Raw genomic sequence first — 18,064 nt, 5'->3', positions numbered from 1 at the left:
AACATATACAAGTTTAGCTAGTTTCATAGTATCTCCAATAACATGACAGTAAAATGCGAATATGCATTTCAGAGTATATGTAAAATATATGTATATGTAAATCTAAATATATATATATATATAAGATATTCAAATATTAGCTTATACTATCACACATTTACTCAACATTACATTTTCCCCATTACACAGCTACACATACAACATTTACACCAACATCTCAACAAACACATATACTCGAGGCAGCCAAGGTAGCTTAATACTGCCAGTATTACTGCTTACACTCACAGAAAAAATAGAAGTTGCACTGTAGTACATTTTAACTTTATGAACTGCACTAATAAGGCTTCGATTGATCAGAAACAACCATTTTTTAACTCCAAAACACAGACGAAATGCATTTGCGTGGATACTCATAACTCACTTATGCATAGTACTCAGAAACTCACAAAATGGTGGATACCATACCTCAGAATACTAGAAAACTGCACCAATATGGTGTCACTAGCTCTAGTTTCAGAACAAAAGTGCTGTTTAACAAAGCATGACTCTGTAATATGTACAAAGTTGGCTATTTTACATGAACAAAACATTCAGAAATACTCATGAAAAGCATGTGTATGGACTCCATACCTGTCAAGTTTTGGACTTAAAAATAAGGGAAATTTTCCATTCACCTGCTTCGAGTCGCCCACCAACCCAAGAGGTTCAGAATCCCTTATATTTTAAGACAGGTTTACAATAAATCTAAAATAACCACCTGGGAACCTTTAACAAACTACAATTAGATTATCAGAATCTGACAGGTCTATCTTTGTTGACACTGAAATATTGTGGACATTCCTATATATGTAATTCTTATACTACAGCCTAAGTAAAACCCTTTTCTAGAAAATCATCAGCTTTTACAAAAAGGACATGGACCAGATATATTGCATAAGTAAATATTAGTCCAAAGGGGCCTAAACAATTAATAATTTTATTAATACTTCTTTCTATTGATCAATTCAGTTAATTTTCAGCCCTCTTCACATTTTCTCTCTCTCCAGATCAACCATCTCTTCTGCCCCTTCTAAATAATAAATTACACCACAATAAAAATAATTTGATTCAGTTGACTTAATGTGGTAACTTCTGATTAAGTTTTAGAAGAGACAAAGATTAAGCATAATTTTGATAAATAGAGAAGATATTATAAAGTTTTTATTTTTAAATCTTAATCTGGTCTTGGTCTTGGTTTTTCTTGGTCTCGGTCTTGACTTGGACTCAACAACTAAAAGTCTTGGTCTTGACTTGACATGTCCTGGTCTTGGTATTGACTCAGCTTTAGTGGTCTTGACTACAACACTAGTTATTAACATTATTAGAAAGCTTGTGCTGGAACTGTAGTGAGTTTCTAATGAATTGGCTGAATGAGGACACAGATCTGCAGCATCAAATGAACAAATAATAAAAATCAGCATGAACTCATTCATAGCTCTTCAGATTTTGACAGTGATAAAGACTTTATAATAATTGCTGTTTGTCACATATCAGTTCAAACTGATGTCAGATTTGGGTGTGTGAACAGTCTAAACTAATTATTGGATTTGGTCAGAATTCAGATTTGATTGCTTTCCTAACATATTCATAAAATCCTGGATTTGGTTGTAGCTCACTGTATGTGTTCACTGATTTATGCAAAATGAACAGAGCATGCTCTGTTGTTCATGTTTACCATGTTATAGTAAGCTAATCACCATATGTACAGTTACTGTAGATCAGTGCATCTCAGTGTGTATTAGAGCATGATGTAAAACACACACGAATACTGAACGCTTGAGCTAACCGCAGTTCCACTGGAGCATGATGAATAACACACACGTGCTCAGGCTCACCACAGTGTGTTCATTTGTGATGCTTCCTGCACCAAGCTTAAAATGCAAGCGGGGTAAAAGCCTGAAAAATTCAGGAGGCTGCTTTTAGTGGTTGATGAAGTGAAGGTGGGAGGAGCCAGCAGCAAATAATCATTAACAAAAGGCAAAATTCACAATATAAACTATATATATAACTTTTTCTCCAATCTTAGATACATAGAGTGCATTATTAATATCATACCATGCACGGTCTTTAATTCTCAAAGTTTGGTCAAATGTTCTCATAATATTTATCACAGAAAATCTTTCTGCAGTGTCAGGTCTTTCAGGAGCACTGTCCAGAGTAGTCTGCTATATATATATATACGTATATATATATATCACTTTTAAAGCTGTTTAAGATGCTAAAATTGAGCTAGAAAAACAACAATTATCGATTCTTCCAGAATGGGTTCAGAGGTCAGACTAGAAACGTGTGTTAACAATGTTAGAATGCTGAATGTTAAACATTTATGTTGTTAATATGTTTTTAACATGTTAACTTTTAGAGAAAACAGTCAAAAATTAAAATGACCCATGTTTCGAAGTTAATCTAAAAGCTGAGAGTTAATGATTTGGCTGGTTGGTGTAGTATATTGGTGTAGTATAGTATAGTATTGCTGCTCTTCCTGCTGCAGACATCCCCACTCTACACCAGTAAGAATCACTGGGTAAGACTGCAAACTCTATGTTCTATCTGTCTAATATTATTCTACTGTAATTCACTCTGGATGAGAGCATCAGACACAAACATATTGTTAATGTACACACAGCTACACCATTCAAAATACACTGTAGTTTTGCATTCATGTGTATGAATACAGATATTTAGATTTCATGATGAATGGACCAATGGAAATGATCCAAAATGACTTGAGATGGAATGTTTTTGCAGTAAATTACTTAAATACTTTTAAATTTAATTTAATTTAATGTTAAAATATCTGACGTTTCTAATTTTTACAATGTTATCAGAATTATAATTATATTAGTTATTATATATAAGTTAATTATTATATAAGTTATTAATTTTGTATTTAGGAGGATGTATTTTTTTGTATTGAAGTTAAGTATATTTTTCTTTCCTCAGTAAAGCTGCTGTTTGTCAGAGATGAGTTTTTCTTATCTCATTTGAGAGATTCTAATATCAACACATAACAGAGTAGACCCAGGGCAGCTGGATTAAACTGTGTTGCCAAAACTTAGGAGGAGAGCTGCTGTATGGTGCTGCCGTGTGCAGTTTAACCTGTATTAATGTTAGATATAAAGAGTTTTCTGGTCAACATCACACCTATATATATATATATGCATATATAAATATATATCTGCTATCTTGTTTGTTATCTGGTATGGTATGCTGCTGTTGTCTAAATTAATTGATGCTTTTCATTATTTGGTCGTATTTTGTTAATCAGAAACGTGCAAAATGTGGGTTTTTGGGAGATTGAATTAAATTAACCAACTGAAAATGATCCCAAACTGCAGAACTTCGTATTTTTCATTTTACGCATGCTAAAGATTTAACAAATTATGACCAACAGAGAATAAAGTAATGCAGCGTGTGTGTGATGTTTCTCCACAAATCCCAGTTACAATGCTTTGAATTTTTTTTATTGTGGCAATGTTGTTGTGTGTCACGTTAACAACAAACACAGTTCTGAGATAAGAGAAACATTTGGGGACGAAATATTCTGATCTCAGATCAACTGCTTGCACTGTCTTAGGTGCGTACCAATATGTGCAAAATGATTGTTGCAACTGTGTGACGTAAAGAAACCTGTTTTGGGACTTTTTTTTGTACTGATATGGACTTTGAAGCACTGTATGAAAATTATAATCAGAGTTTTGAGATTGACGTCATTATAAAACACAGTAAAAGCGAAAAAGCTTCATTTTTTTGCTTTTTTAAATAAAGTGTTTTACACACTAATGTGCCCAGGACTGGTTGACTACCAGAGCTGGTTGGGTTCCAGGACTGTCTGGTATCAAATTCTACTATAATACAGTACGTCATACATTACTGTTTTTCAGTAAATAGATTTCTGGACGTAATTTAAGCACACACAATGCGACAGTGTGTGTTTCATCAGTGTAATCATTACTGCTTATTGATGCAGGTGGTGGGCACAGGGGCCTTGGTGCTGTGTATTCTGGCGATAGTGGACAGGAAGAACATGGGAGCACCAAAAGGGATGGAGCCGCTGATCATCGGTCTGACCATCCTGGCCATTGGAGTTTCCATGGGGCTGAACTGTGGATATCCCATCAACCCCGCCAGAGACCTGGGCCCCAGACTCTTCACCGCCATCGCAGGGTGGGGGATGGACGTGTTTAGGTACAGCAAACACACACACACACATACAAAACTCACGCACACACATACACAACTCACACACGCACACATTATCCGACCCCTGACCTTATCCTGCTCCTTACGTCAGGACGTGGGTTTATCTTCTGGTGAACCCGTGTCCTCAATGTAACATTAACTTCCACACAGAAACTCACTAACCAGCTTAACCCCAAAACATAACCTCAGCAACATCATCTTCATCTATATCAGAGTTATTAACCAGCATGGACAAAAGTCATAGGACACCTGTTTATTTATTGTTTATTTAATGTTCTACCAGATTTTGGTGGAGTATTGCTGTGAGGTTTTGATTGCATTCAGCCAGGAAAAGCATAGTAATTTCAGGATGATCAGTGCCCACCTCCTAGCTTCCAGGGATATGTTATACTAAATATTATAGTTTCGGCATGAATGAAAAACTAATAAAAAACTAATAATAAATGTAATTATTCTTTATAATAAGCATATGTGTTTAAATGTTAGGGACCTTTAGCTGCCAATGCAATACAGTAAACAAACAGTACCATACTGGAACTTGCAGTTCTCAGTCAGCATATGCTTGTGCTTTGCAATAAAGTAAATGCCAACTTATACATATTGCCTACAACACTGAAGCCATGCAGTCAACTATTATATAAAGTATAACTGTGTACCCAAGAGAAAGTAGCCCTGATAGACAAGATTATACACTGATGGTGAGTTAGGAGTGAGCACACACCTAATGTGCATCTCAGCTGTTCAATTTATGTAAAATTTAATCAAAATATGAAGTAAAATCTATTTAAACAAATTGAGATTGTTTAAACAAATAGATTGTTGGTGTTTTAAAGACCATTATTGTGTAAAAAAGATTCTGCATGTGGTAGATTTATGTTTTGACGTTGGGAAATTACTTAATTATAATCAAGTTTTTTCCTCAAATGTTACTGTTATATATACAGCTGACAGGTGATGTTTTCATAGGGCATCCCACGATGCATTGCATCCTACAGTATAACAACAGAACATTGTTAAAGCTGATGTCAATAAGTTTTTGGATTTAGGGCCCTCTCTGGTGAGAATGGGTAACTGCACCGAGAATAAGCTGGGCAGGTGTGATGCAGTCTCCTTTCAAAGTGGATGAATTCCATTCCAGGTTATGTTCAGTCAGAGAGAGAGAGAGAGAGAGAGAGCGCTCAATCAGAAACTTTACTTCTACTGCACACTTTGTTTTTACTATGAGTGAATGAGCTACTGAGCTCTGAGTTTCCTCTTCTGAAGTCTCCATTGCTCCACCAGCCGCTCGCGTTCAGTAAAACTGAGCCGGATCCTCTTTTAGAGGCTGTACGTGTGACGTAAGTACGTAAAGAAGTGTAACATGTTCAGGAGAATATATTAGGCTTAGCAGGGATGGTTGTTTCAGCACACTGGTACCACTAAACACAATATTTTATCCCTTAACCACTCAGAAATGCTTCTGCTTTCAGTTTAGAAACTAAATAATACGGATTGCCACTTTAAGCAGTTATGTATGAAACTATTGCTTGAAATGATCATAAAACAATACAGCAATTCGTTACAGTGCATGAGCCCTGTCTGTAAAAAAAACTGAAGAAGCCAACTTCAGACACCAATCATGACTCATGATGCTGATTGATTCATTTGCAAAGCTGTTATTTTACAATGATCAGTGAAGCCACCAGAGCACTAAAACTGAATCTGAAAGTATTTCAGCAGCACTGCACAGACAGACAGTGTGTTGTTTATGATCCAGGCAGTGCAGCGTCGGGGGCTATGAAGGACGGCTGGTATCTCAGTGTGTTAAAGTGCAGGACGTGAGCTTTATTCTGTGCCTCAGGGCCACGTGAGAGAGCAAACGCCAGGCCAAACACAGACCCTAAACACACACAGCTCTGCTCTTCTCACAGAGACAATTAATATTTCAATGCTGTCCTGTATCTCCTGCATACGCGAGAAGGCTTAAACACGCGTGCGAGGAGACGCATGGGACGGATTCTCTGTGCATAAAAATTCCACATGGCCTAACCGAAGTGGAGCTGTGTTTTATTCACTGGGATTTTTTCTACTGAAACTGAAATGCTCTCACTGTGTGTGGATGGTTTTCTATAGATTGAAATGTTTATAAAGCTTATGTTGTTTAGACTATGTCAAGCCAGTCGACTGTTGACAGACTGTAACATAATGGGTTAAGTGAGTTCCATAATACAGAATTGTTAGTTGCATGTCACTGATTTTGTCTTATGATTTATTAAATTCAGTCTATTGGCTTTATTGCTTGTCATATTTCATATAGCCAGACTTCATAAACTTGATGTGTTTTAGATGTTTTTGTTTTTAAAATAGCAGTCGTCTCTACTGCCCTCTGTTGGCTGGCTATGGTAATACTTTTGACTCTGAACAAACCCTGTGTAGGCTACGTAAACTAAGCAGAAAAGAAACTTTAATTTGAGGCCCTTTTTACACATATGCAGATATTTTTGGCCAGAGACTGTAAAAAAAGATGGACGCCGTGTCACCATTCCTATTCATTCAATGAAAATGAAGCCAAAATCTTCCGCCATATTGGTGATCCTGAAACCCGAGTCTGCGCAGTAGAAACCAGGGAGGGAGAAAGACTGTGGAGAGACCGCCTACTCATTTAAATAACCCCGCCCCTGAGGGCTGCCTCAAGGTCACAGGCTGTAGAGCGGAGCGGAGCTGACGGTCTGTTATTGGTCCCGCCCATAACCATCCCTTTTGACTATGTTTTTGGCTGTGTTTTGGCCACAAAATCACTGTAAAATTAAGTCTTTTGAAACAGGGGCATGGCTAGCACCCCAAAAATTAGTGCCAGCGTCTCTAAAAGTCAGAGGCAAAAGTCGTGTTTTGTTAAAAGAAAGTTTGTCTATGAAAAAAAATCTTAAAAAGTAGACCATTAAACAGAATTTAAAAACGAATATAGCAGTCTCCCCTCACAACACTCACCATTAGACCACACTCTTTACGCTGTTATTGTCCTAAGCTTTTATAATTAGTAAGCTTATGCTGCAGACTGCAGCTACTGTCCTGTTGTTTAAACTGGAGTGGGAGAGGCTAGCTCTGCTGTTATTATTTGGTCCTCCTGGGAACGCTCCTCAAATTTGAATTTATTTGCCTGTTAGCTAATAGACTGTTTGTTATGCTAACAAGGCTAGTGCTAGTTAGCATGCTGTTTGGCTGCATATTTTCTAGCTGTAAACAATATTATATAAGTTACTGCCTGTTGAAGCGTTAAAGCCATTTTTTTTAGCTATGCTATGGTTTGGCAATACATTAAAAAATGAATACCAGAAGTGAAATTAAAATCGGTATACTGGATAAACTGGTAGCCTTTACTGCCCACCACTACTCATTAGGGTTGAATGAAATTTGCTATGTTATCCTCACTTACTGTAGGATATTTCTGATGTACTTCCTGTGTGCTTGATCTATTTAAAAAAATCATGTCAACATTTGCATCAGATAATTAGGTAGATCAAGCAAGAGTAGTCATTGTATTTACTACTTAATTTACTCTAGTACTGCTAACATACTTTTTCAGGTAGTGCCAACTTAAAAGAGTCCATTGACACTACATGGGAAATTTAAGTACTGTAAATTTATTTTTCTCTTGTACACTGCTGACTTAAAAAGCTGAATTAACTCAACTTAAGTGTTTAATTTGTCCTTTTAAAAAAATGATCTGTTTAGTCAAATAAACTAACAATTAATCTTTATTTTAACACACTTTCAAGGTAATAAAACTTTAGTAATATTCACATAACTTATCATTTTAAGTTAACCATGTGTATTCTCAACATATTTAGTATATTATTATTTGACTGCCAATACTGACAGTATAATAATGGAGCAATACAGGAGTAAACTCAGTAAAGAGTGAACTCTGTAGCTCAGAGTCAGCATACTGTGATCACTAGAAACACAGAATAAAGTTAATGTGCTCTTACAGCTCTACAACACTGAGACCTGCCAATCAACATGTGTATTATAATTACTGCACGCCCAGGATAAGGTAGCTTTGGGCAACAGACAACACAAAGATGGTAAGTAAGGGAGAGGCCACACCCAATATGCAAATATATGGTACCAGGAGCCTATAGGAAAGCTGCATGAACCAACACTGTAGAAAGAGCACTGACACAGGTAGTGACTAAAACCCTAGTAAATATAACAAGACTTTAGTCTGTTGTGCAGATTTGTTGTGTACCTAAAAAGATTTGTTGGGATTACATAAATAAATTATATTAAGGAAAAAATACACAATGTCTTGTATTTTGAACAAATGTGGAGTAATTAAAACTAGATATATTCATGTAAAGGTAGAAACATATTTTTTGTTGTTAATAACAGATTTAATTACGTTACATTTACTAACGCTAGATTTATTTTTTTCAGTGTATGGACACGGGGGTGTAATCTGTCAGAGTGCAGTAATAATGTACAATACTCCTGTGATTACTAATGTTCATGTGATTATACAGTAAATTTGCTTTAAACTCTTGGAATAAATAACATTAAACCACACAGAACAGTCTAATCTTAATCACCCTGTAAAATGTAACATCAGTTTAAAAACATTAGTAAACTTTACATAGTTTATTATATCCTAATGATTTAACTAATGTAGGGTTAGGAAAGATCCAATTTTTAATATATATATATATATATATATATATATATATATATATTACTAAATACACTTGAGTAAATTACACTCCACACTTCCAAGGTCTTAATTTATTAATAGCACTATATTTACCTGTGGATCTTCTCCATGGGTTAGTTGCAGCTTTCATTACTTTTTTCTTTTGATGTTTCAGATTTTAAAGGTTAAAATCAGTGTGTAAGAAAGAGTGAAGCCATTTGAACCCACCTAAACTGAGATTATCTCAATCACAGCACAGACGGAGAGACTGGGTTTGTGCCATGAACATGTGTGTCTAGACTGTGTGTGTGTGTGTGTGTGTGTGTGTGTGTGTGTGTGTGTGTGTGTGTGTGTGTGTGTGTGTTAGTGAAGACGTGCTCAGTGTGGAATCTTCAGGAGAGATTAAAGCTGCTAATCCCGGCTGCTTCATCCTGTAACTCAGACTCACACGCAGTAGCCGGCCACTTAATATCCTGTAAACCAGTTAGAAGAGCACAGGTCTCCACTCAACCCCCCCCCCCCCCCCCCTCCCCCCCCCAGACACTCCAGACACTCCATACACACCATATCTGCTTCCATAAATAGCTGTGTTTGTAAATTCTAATCTGGCTAGTGGTTGGGATGTTGTGGCCAGGGGGCTTCAAGTAGACTCAACTGTAGGACAGGGGAGTTAAAACCATGTAACTCTATTAATAACCAGAAATAATGAACACAAACCTTTACTCAGTCCTAAGTTTTTTTCTTTTAAATTGAAGCAGTAGTATTTCTGTATGGGAAGGGGGAGACATAAAAAAATTCTAATTAATGGCAACAAGGTGTTTTTGCGACCATCCTTGCAAAGCTAAATATATTCATTGTATAAACAGGTAGGTCCTACTTTTATTGCTGCTATAGTTTTTGATAGTCACCTGAGCAACTGCCACACTGCTAATGGTGCTCATACAAGAGTTATTGCGTGTATGGAGATTTCCAAATGGCAAACTTATTTATTACTCATTTATTCACACATCAATAAACCAAAGAATCACAGAATTTGAATTAAAGACAGCTGGCAACCAAAAAATCGTAGATAATTCTTACAAAATTCTTTAGAATTGTCCACTTTGTAATTAGACTGCGCCACAATGCACATTTTTAAAGTACTCTACCTCATGCTCAGTCTAATTACACATTCTTACCAAAGAGATATCTGTGAATTTAACAAAACTAATAAAACAATAATTAACTAAATGCTAATGCTAAATTAAAATGCTAATTAAAATACAAACTAATAGTTAATTTTCAAAAACAGATAAAGGTATGTTTAAAAAATAGTGCCTATTTGTTTTTAGCAAAATAACTCTTCAAATAAATTAATTTATTATCATAATAATATTTTATAATCTGTTGCCAAAAAAGGGATTTTTAGCTAGAACTGATTTGTGTTCATTTATGTTTTTGATTAGACATTTTTTGGGTTGCGGTCAATCAATTGTGGCGGGAAACAGTTTGACCAAAATATACCTATGGCCTATATATGGCCTAAAATATACAATACCACAGCGTTCACCCTGCCACACCTATCTAACTTCCACTGAGACACCACATGGCATAAAATAGCAACCATTCTGCAACTCACTAGCAACCACCTCGCATACCATGGCAATCACCTAACAACACTTAACACGAAACCATCACAAACAACCTGGGACCCCATAGCAACCACCCAACAACACCCTAACAACCTCATAGCAACCACCTAGCAAATCTGTGATAACAATTTGAGTTACAATAGAAGCCACCTGACATAGCATAGCAGCCATTCTTTGTAACAGCATAGCAACCACCTCGCAACATGTTAAAGATATAGTTATGATTTAAAACATAGACAATATATAACTAATATATAAAAACATTTTTGGTATTACATTCCGCACACAGTTTGTTAAGAATGTAAAGATCACTGCAAAATCATACAAAAAAAAAACATTTTATGCAATTCAAGAAAAAAAAAACACATTTTTATCCTCCTCAAAACAGGATTTGTCTGTGAAAAATAAGACGATTGGTCACCCGAGGAGTTCAACTCAACCATATCAGACTCAGCCGCTGCTCATTTGTTTTCCTGAGCTCTATCCCGACGGGGTAATTAATTCAGTCCTGTACGAGTAAAAGGATCAGGTTTAGCACGGCTAATCCTGCATCACAGTGCCAGCGGGACGGGCGGTGATTTAGCCCTTTCACCAAAACAACACAATCAGCCAAGAGGGCATCAGCCCAGAATACAGGGTACAGACCTACAACAGATCTGATAACCTGAATATCAGCACAGTGAAAGTTACACTAAAGATACAGTGTTTACTCGGCACATCCTGACCTCATCAACACTCATTTCACTAAATGCAATCAGATTCTCACGACTATGCTCAGAGAATTTTTTTCTGAACTAGTTCAAGTTCAGTTCATACACGCTCAAAGTTCACAATTTTAATTCTGAACTAGTTCAAAGTTCAGTTCATTTTACTTTTTTCGTGAGATATTCAAATAAATACTTTTTTTAACACTACAAGCTAGAAATTTAAACTGCTCATTGTAGATATTTGCTCATGATACTGTAATTGTGGATTTCTTACCAGGTGATGAAAATGTTCATAAGGAGAATCGATGTCTGTCTCTGTGCATCACTTCCTCTCTCTCTCTCTCTCTCTCTCTCTCTCTCTCTCTCTCTCTCTCTCTCTGTATCTCTCTCTCTCGCGCCCTCACGCTCCACGCTCTCCGCGTCGTTGCTCCTCTCTCTCTCTCTCTCTCTCTCTCTCTCTCTCTCTCTCTCTCTCTCTCTCTCTCTCTCTCTTGCGCTGTTGCTCCGCCAGTATGTTATTAACTAGCCAGCGTTCATTTACAGTGATGTCTGCCGTTCATGACACATACTGCGTGAACTAAATCACGTTCAAGTTTTTTATTAAAAAATGTGTTGCGTTCAGTTCAACGTTCACAAAAAAATGAGCGTGTTCAATAAACGTGTTCTTTCTCGTGAACTCAATGAGTTATTTACTCCTACAAAAACAGGACACACTCTTTTTGAGCTGGTGTCTCAGTAGTTTTTTTTTCATGTTGTGTATCACACTAGCACAAATGTTATTCACCACTGACCTCTAAAGGTGAATAAAGTAGTGAACATTAAGTCAGAAGTTTCCTGTTTTCTTTAGAGCTTCTGGCCAAGTAAGTGGTGACAATACAAATACAGAGACTTGTTATATAGGAGTGGATCACTTTATCACGGGCCAGACAGCTCTGACCAATCAGAAGAGACAAGGTGCTGGCATGGTTTATTGGTGCACATTTTGGTGTGTTTAGGTTTATGCCTGTGTAAAACCAAATCAAACAGAGAGAGAAAACGCTTCAAATAAACAAACTCATCAACTGATCCGCACCATAGAAAACGCTCTTTTATACTCAGCAAATTAAGGTCTAATTCAGAAATCCTTACAACCAAGCTGAGATGTTTACAATAAAGTAAAAAAGGTTTCCTCTATTCAATTTATCATGCATTCTTTAATCCAGCACCCCACTTTGGTTTTATCTCTCTTCAATCATACAAGTATATACTAGTATTTTAATTAACACCACTAATATAAATATAATTGCACTTTACATTTCTTACATTACCTAACTTACATTCATTATTTTGGTTATATATATATATATATATATATATGATCTCCTGCTAATATGTTAGTGATTGCTAGCGCAATTAAATAAAAATAAATAGTTGTGTGCAGCTTCTGTAAACTGTGTAGATGTTTGATCAGAACGCAGGATTTTCACATTATGCTGGCAGCTGTGCAGTTTCTCATTTTCACAGTTTGAGCTCCATAAGAAGCCCATCAGATACTGACATGACTGGAAACAACAGGATGACTGGGCCCCGCTTATATATACTGTAAGTGGATCTAACAGAAGCCTGTACTGGTCATCATCACACTATGAGTAATGAGGAGAGAGAGCGCCACCTACCCACCCAGAGAGAGCATAACACTGTGACACTCTCTCTCGGACTCCGGCTGCTGATTGCAAACCTGGAAATTAGACACAAGGTATCTAGTGCCTTGTGTGCCTTGTCTGTGCAGATCCAGAGGCAGAGTCAACAAAGAACTACACAAGTCCTTTCCAACTTTTTATGAGATTATAACTAACATAAATGTGTGTTTGCTGTCTCCTCAGGGCGGGGGGCTGCTGGTGGTGGATCCCGGTGGCCGGGCCGATGGTTGGCGGGGTGGTGGGCGCGGTCATATACTTCCTGGTGATAGAGCTGCACCACCCAGAGCCCGAGAAACAGAGCGAAGAGGAGAATAACGTTAAGGACAAATACGAGATGATCACCATGAGCTAAAGAAGAGAAGCTAAAACAAATGGGACACACTGTTCACCTCAGACAGCCACCATTCTACAAAACCTCTCTATCTATCTTTTTGTCTGTCTGTCTCTTCTTTTCCTCCTCTCTTTTTCCTCTCTCTGTGCTTTTAATAGACTCTTAAAGAAATACTCCAGAGGTTTTACAACCCAATCTGTACCTGCAGAACCTGTATTTTTCTCAGTTTTTCTAGCTACTATTATACTTTATTTAGACAGAAGTATTGGGACACATTCTTATGCATTGCTTTTACCAAAATTAAGAGTATTAAAAAGAGTGGAGTAACTGTCTCTACTGCAGAGCAGGGTAGATTATTTCAACCATTGCTGTGAGGACAGGGTGTTGGATAATAGAACTTCACCTTATTCCCAACTTCTCAACTCATCCCAAAAGTATCAAATGGAGCCCTCTAGCCAAGAGAGTCCTATTCTAATGGCAGCTCTTTCCTACAGGGACTGGACAAGCTGTGTGTCAAGGATGGTGCATCTTATAAAGTAGCTCAATGCATTCCTCAGTTTGTACACAAATACTAAAGCAGTATTTTGCAAGAATTTGTATTTTTTGTTCCTAGGCTCCTCCTACAGGTGGAGAGTGTAATTCACTTTTACTCCACTGCAGTAAATACAAATCACACTTTGAGCGCATCCTTATAGACAGCTGTAGGCTGAAATGGTAAAGTAATATTACAAGATTTTACACTAATATATATGACTCAGGTTACTCATACCTCCTTTCCACCAACAAAGTGCTGGTGCTGGAGCTGGTGCCGGTTCCTGCAAACTTTTTAAGAACTGGCACATTTTTTCACTGCTTTAATGAGGTTTGATGATGGTTTGAAACTTTTTTTTTTGTGACGCTTGAACACAAGTTCACTGGTTCCAGACCAGCAAGAACGGCACCAAATTTTCTGGTCAAGAACCTGTGATTTTGTGGTGGAAAAGCACAGAACCGTTTGGGAACTTGCCACCAGAAAAGTGCCCTCAGTGTTACACAGTTCTAGAGAGAGGGGAACCTTGCCGCTCCACCAAAGATGCATAGTGCAGTAGCAGCATTCCGACATGAAGTGGGAATATAACAGAGACGCCATTTTCCACGATTTTGCCCAGTGGAGCATCAACATAATTCAGAAACTGTACTTTTTAGGCAATGTTGTTGCATAATTATATTTAAAATGGGAATTTATTTATTGTCTATAGCAGTCAACAGTGTGATACAGACAAAGCAGATAGCAATTAAGTAAAAAAAACTTCTGGAGAATTTCTTTAAGACACGTTTGCTTTTTGCTCTGAAAGCACAAAGCACTATGTTCGCCAAGTGTACTGTTACTATAGTGTGTATGCGAAGATGAATAGTATATAATGCATGATTAATAATATGAACAATTTTATGACTTTATACCAAGTAGTTATTTCAGAAATACAAGAAAACAGAAAAGGTTTATACAGTCATTGATTCATACCTACACTATATGGACAAAAGTATTGGGATCATACCTGTCAAGTTTTAGATTTAAAAATAAGGGATATTTTCCTCTGTCCGCTTAAAGCCGTCCCACCAGCCCAACGAAGGTTCAGTATCCCTTACATTTTAAAACAGGTTTACAAAAAATCTAAAATAACCACCTGTGAACCACTGTCTACCTTTGTTGACACTGACATTTCTACATATGCCATTCTTTTAATACAGCCAAATTAAAAACCCCTTTTCTAGATATTTAAAAAAAGTTAAGATTTCATGTCTTTTTTTGCATAAATGCACTCTTATATATGATATATTTTTTATTTATTTAATGGATTTAAAACTGAACAAAGGGTGCACACATTCTGCAAAATGACTGTTGGTGACCTAAAAATAGTATCATGAGTTCTTACTAAAAGGACATGGACCAGATATATTCCATCAGTAAAAATTAGTCCTAAGGGGTCTACACAATTAATAATTTTTAATTATACTTCTTTCTTTTGATCACTCCACCCCTGATCAGTTCAGTTAATATCGGTCCTCTCCACATTTCTAGTTAAACTGAGTCACAAGCTGTAATTTTTTTTATTTTATAAGGTTTAATCTGTGTGATTTGATTCGGAGACGAGTATTTTTAAGCAGCTATCAGAAAAATCTCATCACAGTTTACATGATTAGCCTACCATTACCTTTCTTTTAGAAAAATCGCTGTATATGCAGATCTGTTTTAACATCAGCTGCTCCGACTAGCTGCCTGAACTCACGTATTATAATACGGATGGACGCATGATAATGCGGAGGACGGCGGGAAAGAGGAGTAAAATACGGTAGTTTCCCAGCCAAAACGAGAGACTTGACAGGTATGATTGGGATACTTTCAGAAGCTTTTATAACGTGCAGTTTTAAACTCATAAGCATTCATGTCCCTTTGCATTTCTAACAGCAGTTGTGGAGCTCTGCAGTTATTGATCAGTGGAGCATTAGACACTCTTAGGATGGAGATATACTTGCTGTGAATGCATTCGCATACACAAACACATAATGCCACAAGTATCCTGCATCTGTTTTGGGGTGTTGGTTGTCAGAACAGCTGGTGAGAGATAAAGAGCACAAAATCCCCTAAAAATCCCTGTGGAAACGTGCACAATAAAATGGAAACAAATCTGTTTTGTCCACACAGTGCTGCCCTCTAGTGGAAGCCTTCAGTGGAAGCACACAGACAAGCATGTGAACTGTTACACGCTCTATAAGAACTGCCTGGCCAAACAGCAGGTATACCACTATTCTTAGGCTCAAAACATATTGCACATAAGAATTCAAACACAGGCGCAACATACTGCACAGACTGGGTTTTGCAAGTTGTTGGGTTTAAAAAGTATGCGTTTCGATACGTTTGTCCATATAATGCACTTCTAATCAGTTTTATAAGGTTTTAAATCAGAACTGGGGTCATTTTTGTGCGGGCCTAACGAAAATGTAAAAGCATCAAAACCAGACAGTATTATACAGTAGTTCTATGTTGCTGTCCCACATCTTTTCAGTATATTGTCTGGCAAATTTAATTCTGAATTAGAAATAGAACAAAAATTAAATAGATTTTTTTACCTCTGTTAAAAGCATTTCTTTACAATTAAATAAAGGTGCAACAATTATTTTGATTTCTTTACAGCCAGATTGAGCATTTATCTGCTGTTTTGATAGTTTTGATAATCTATTGATTATTATTTTATAGTTGTAAGCTAGCTTTTTTATTTTCTATGAAATGCCATGAATGCCATTTTCCTCAGCTCTTATTTTCCAGTATAATAAGCTGTTAGATATGAGGTCTACTCACACAACACATTTCAGTGCTGTACAATGATTCATTTGTCACTGTCTGCCATGATTAGAGAATGAAAAATGTGTTTTTATTGTGTTAAATGGGATTTTTATTACAGTTTATATTTAATACTGTAATGCAGTTTGCTCTTCCACTTTGTGGTGTAAATAAACACACTGGTATGAAACACACAGACTGGCTGGTTTAGCGCTCAGTACCTGTGCAGGTGTACAGGCTCTTCAGAAACGCATATCCTTCAGTGTTACTCTTCCTTGAAGTGTTTAATTAAATGAATAATGAAACGTAATCAAGGACAACTTGACAACGTCCATACCTATATAAGTTGTTAAGTGGTATCTTGTAGGTGAATGAGGGCAGCCATCATTACAGTGTCACAGTGTCACCTCTATCCACAGTGTCATATGTCTACTGGGAAAACACCTTAGAATATCAGCATTACTACACACAGTGGACAGATGGTAATGATGCCGACTGGAGGAATCTGGCTAGAATTGTCCATGCAATCAAGCAAGCATGTCAGAAATCAGTATTCCTGTTCCATCCCTTTTGAGATGTCAGTTACAGTCATATGAAAAAGTTTGGGCACCCCTGTTAATCTTAATAATTTTTAGTTGTAAATATTTGGGTGTTTGCAACAGCCATTTCAGTTTGATATATCTAATAACTGATGAACACAGTAATATTTCAGGATTGAAATGAGGTTTATTATTACAGAAAATGTGCAATATGCATTAAACCAAAATTTGATCGGTGCAAAAATATGGGAACCCTTATCATTTTATTGATTTGAATACTCCTAACTACTTTTTACTGACTTACTGAAGCACAAAATTGGTTTGGTAACCTCATTGAGCTTTGAACTTCATAGCCAGGTGAATCCAATCATGAGAAAAGGTATTTAAGGTGGCCAATTGCAAGTTGTTCTCCTATTTGAATCTCCTCTGAAGAGTGGCATCATGGGCTCATCAAAACAACTCTCAAATGATCTAAAAACAAAGATTGTTCAACATAGTTGTTCAGGGGAAGGATACAAAAAGTTGTCTCAGAGATTTAACCTGTCAGTTTCCACTGTGAGGAACATAGTAAGGAAATGGAAGAGCACAGGGTGTCATGGTCAGAACAGAATAGCAGACAAGCGCAGATACTGATAAAAACAAAGTATGTTTATTATAATAATAAACAGATGTAATCAGGGTCGATACAGAAATAAGGGTAATCACCAGTAGACAGAGCAATGAAGACAAAACCATACCATAAACGAGAGACAGTCCAGAGTTCATACACAAACAATCCAGTATCAGAGATAATCCAAGAGGCGGTGGTGAAAGTACAGTCCAGGTCATACACAAACAATCCAATATCAAAGGCAGAGGCAAGAATCGGCGTCGAGAAACAAAAAGCAAGGTCATACACAAAGTAAACTGAGACAAGCGATAAGTAACGCTTTGTATGAGGATAACCTACA

At 36.9% G+C, this 18,064-nt stretch overlaps 1 protein-coding gene across 2 annotated transcripts in view; it reads left to right on the top strand.

Annotated features, from left to right (window-relative positions):
• Window positions 1-16,769, top strand: part of aqp9b (aquaporin 9b) — a 34,228-nt gene extending 17,459 nt beyond the window's left edge. The window contains exons 5-6 of one of the 2 annotated variants that reach the window (XM_007230462.3): window positions 4,010-4,227; window positions 13,109-16,769. In XM_007230462.3, coding sequence (XP_007230524.1) covers window positions 4,010-4,227; window positions 13,109-13,277 — 387 coding nt within the window. In that variant the 3' untranslated portion in view covers window positions 13,278-16,769. Of the gene's footprint in view, window positions 1-4,009; window positions 4,228-8,212; window positions 8,391-13,108 lie in introns of those variants that run through there. The other variant, XM_049471156.1, reaches the window with a different exon arrangement.
• Window positions 16,770-18,064: the final 1,295 nt, after the last annotated feature.

The sequence above is a fragment of the Astyanax mexicanus genome, chromosome 23 (genome assembly GCF_023375975.1).
Source record: "Astyanax mexicanus isolate ESR-SI-001 chromosome 23, AstMex3_surface, whole genome shotgun sequence".
In the NCBI taxonomy this organism is placed as follows: Eukaryota; Metazoa; Chordata; class Actinopteri; order Characiformes; family Acestrorhamphidae; genus Astyanax; species Astyanax mexicanus.
This window is presented reverse-complemented; position numbering and strand designations above follow the sequence as displayed.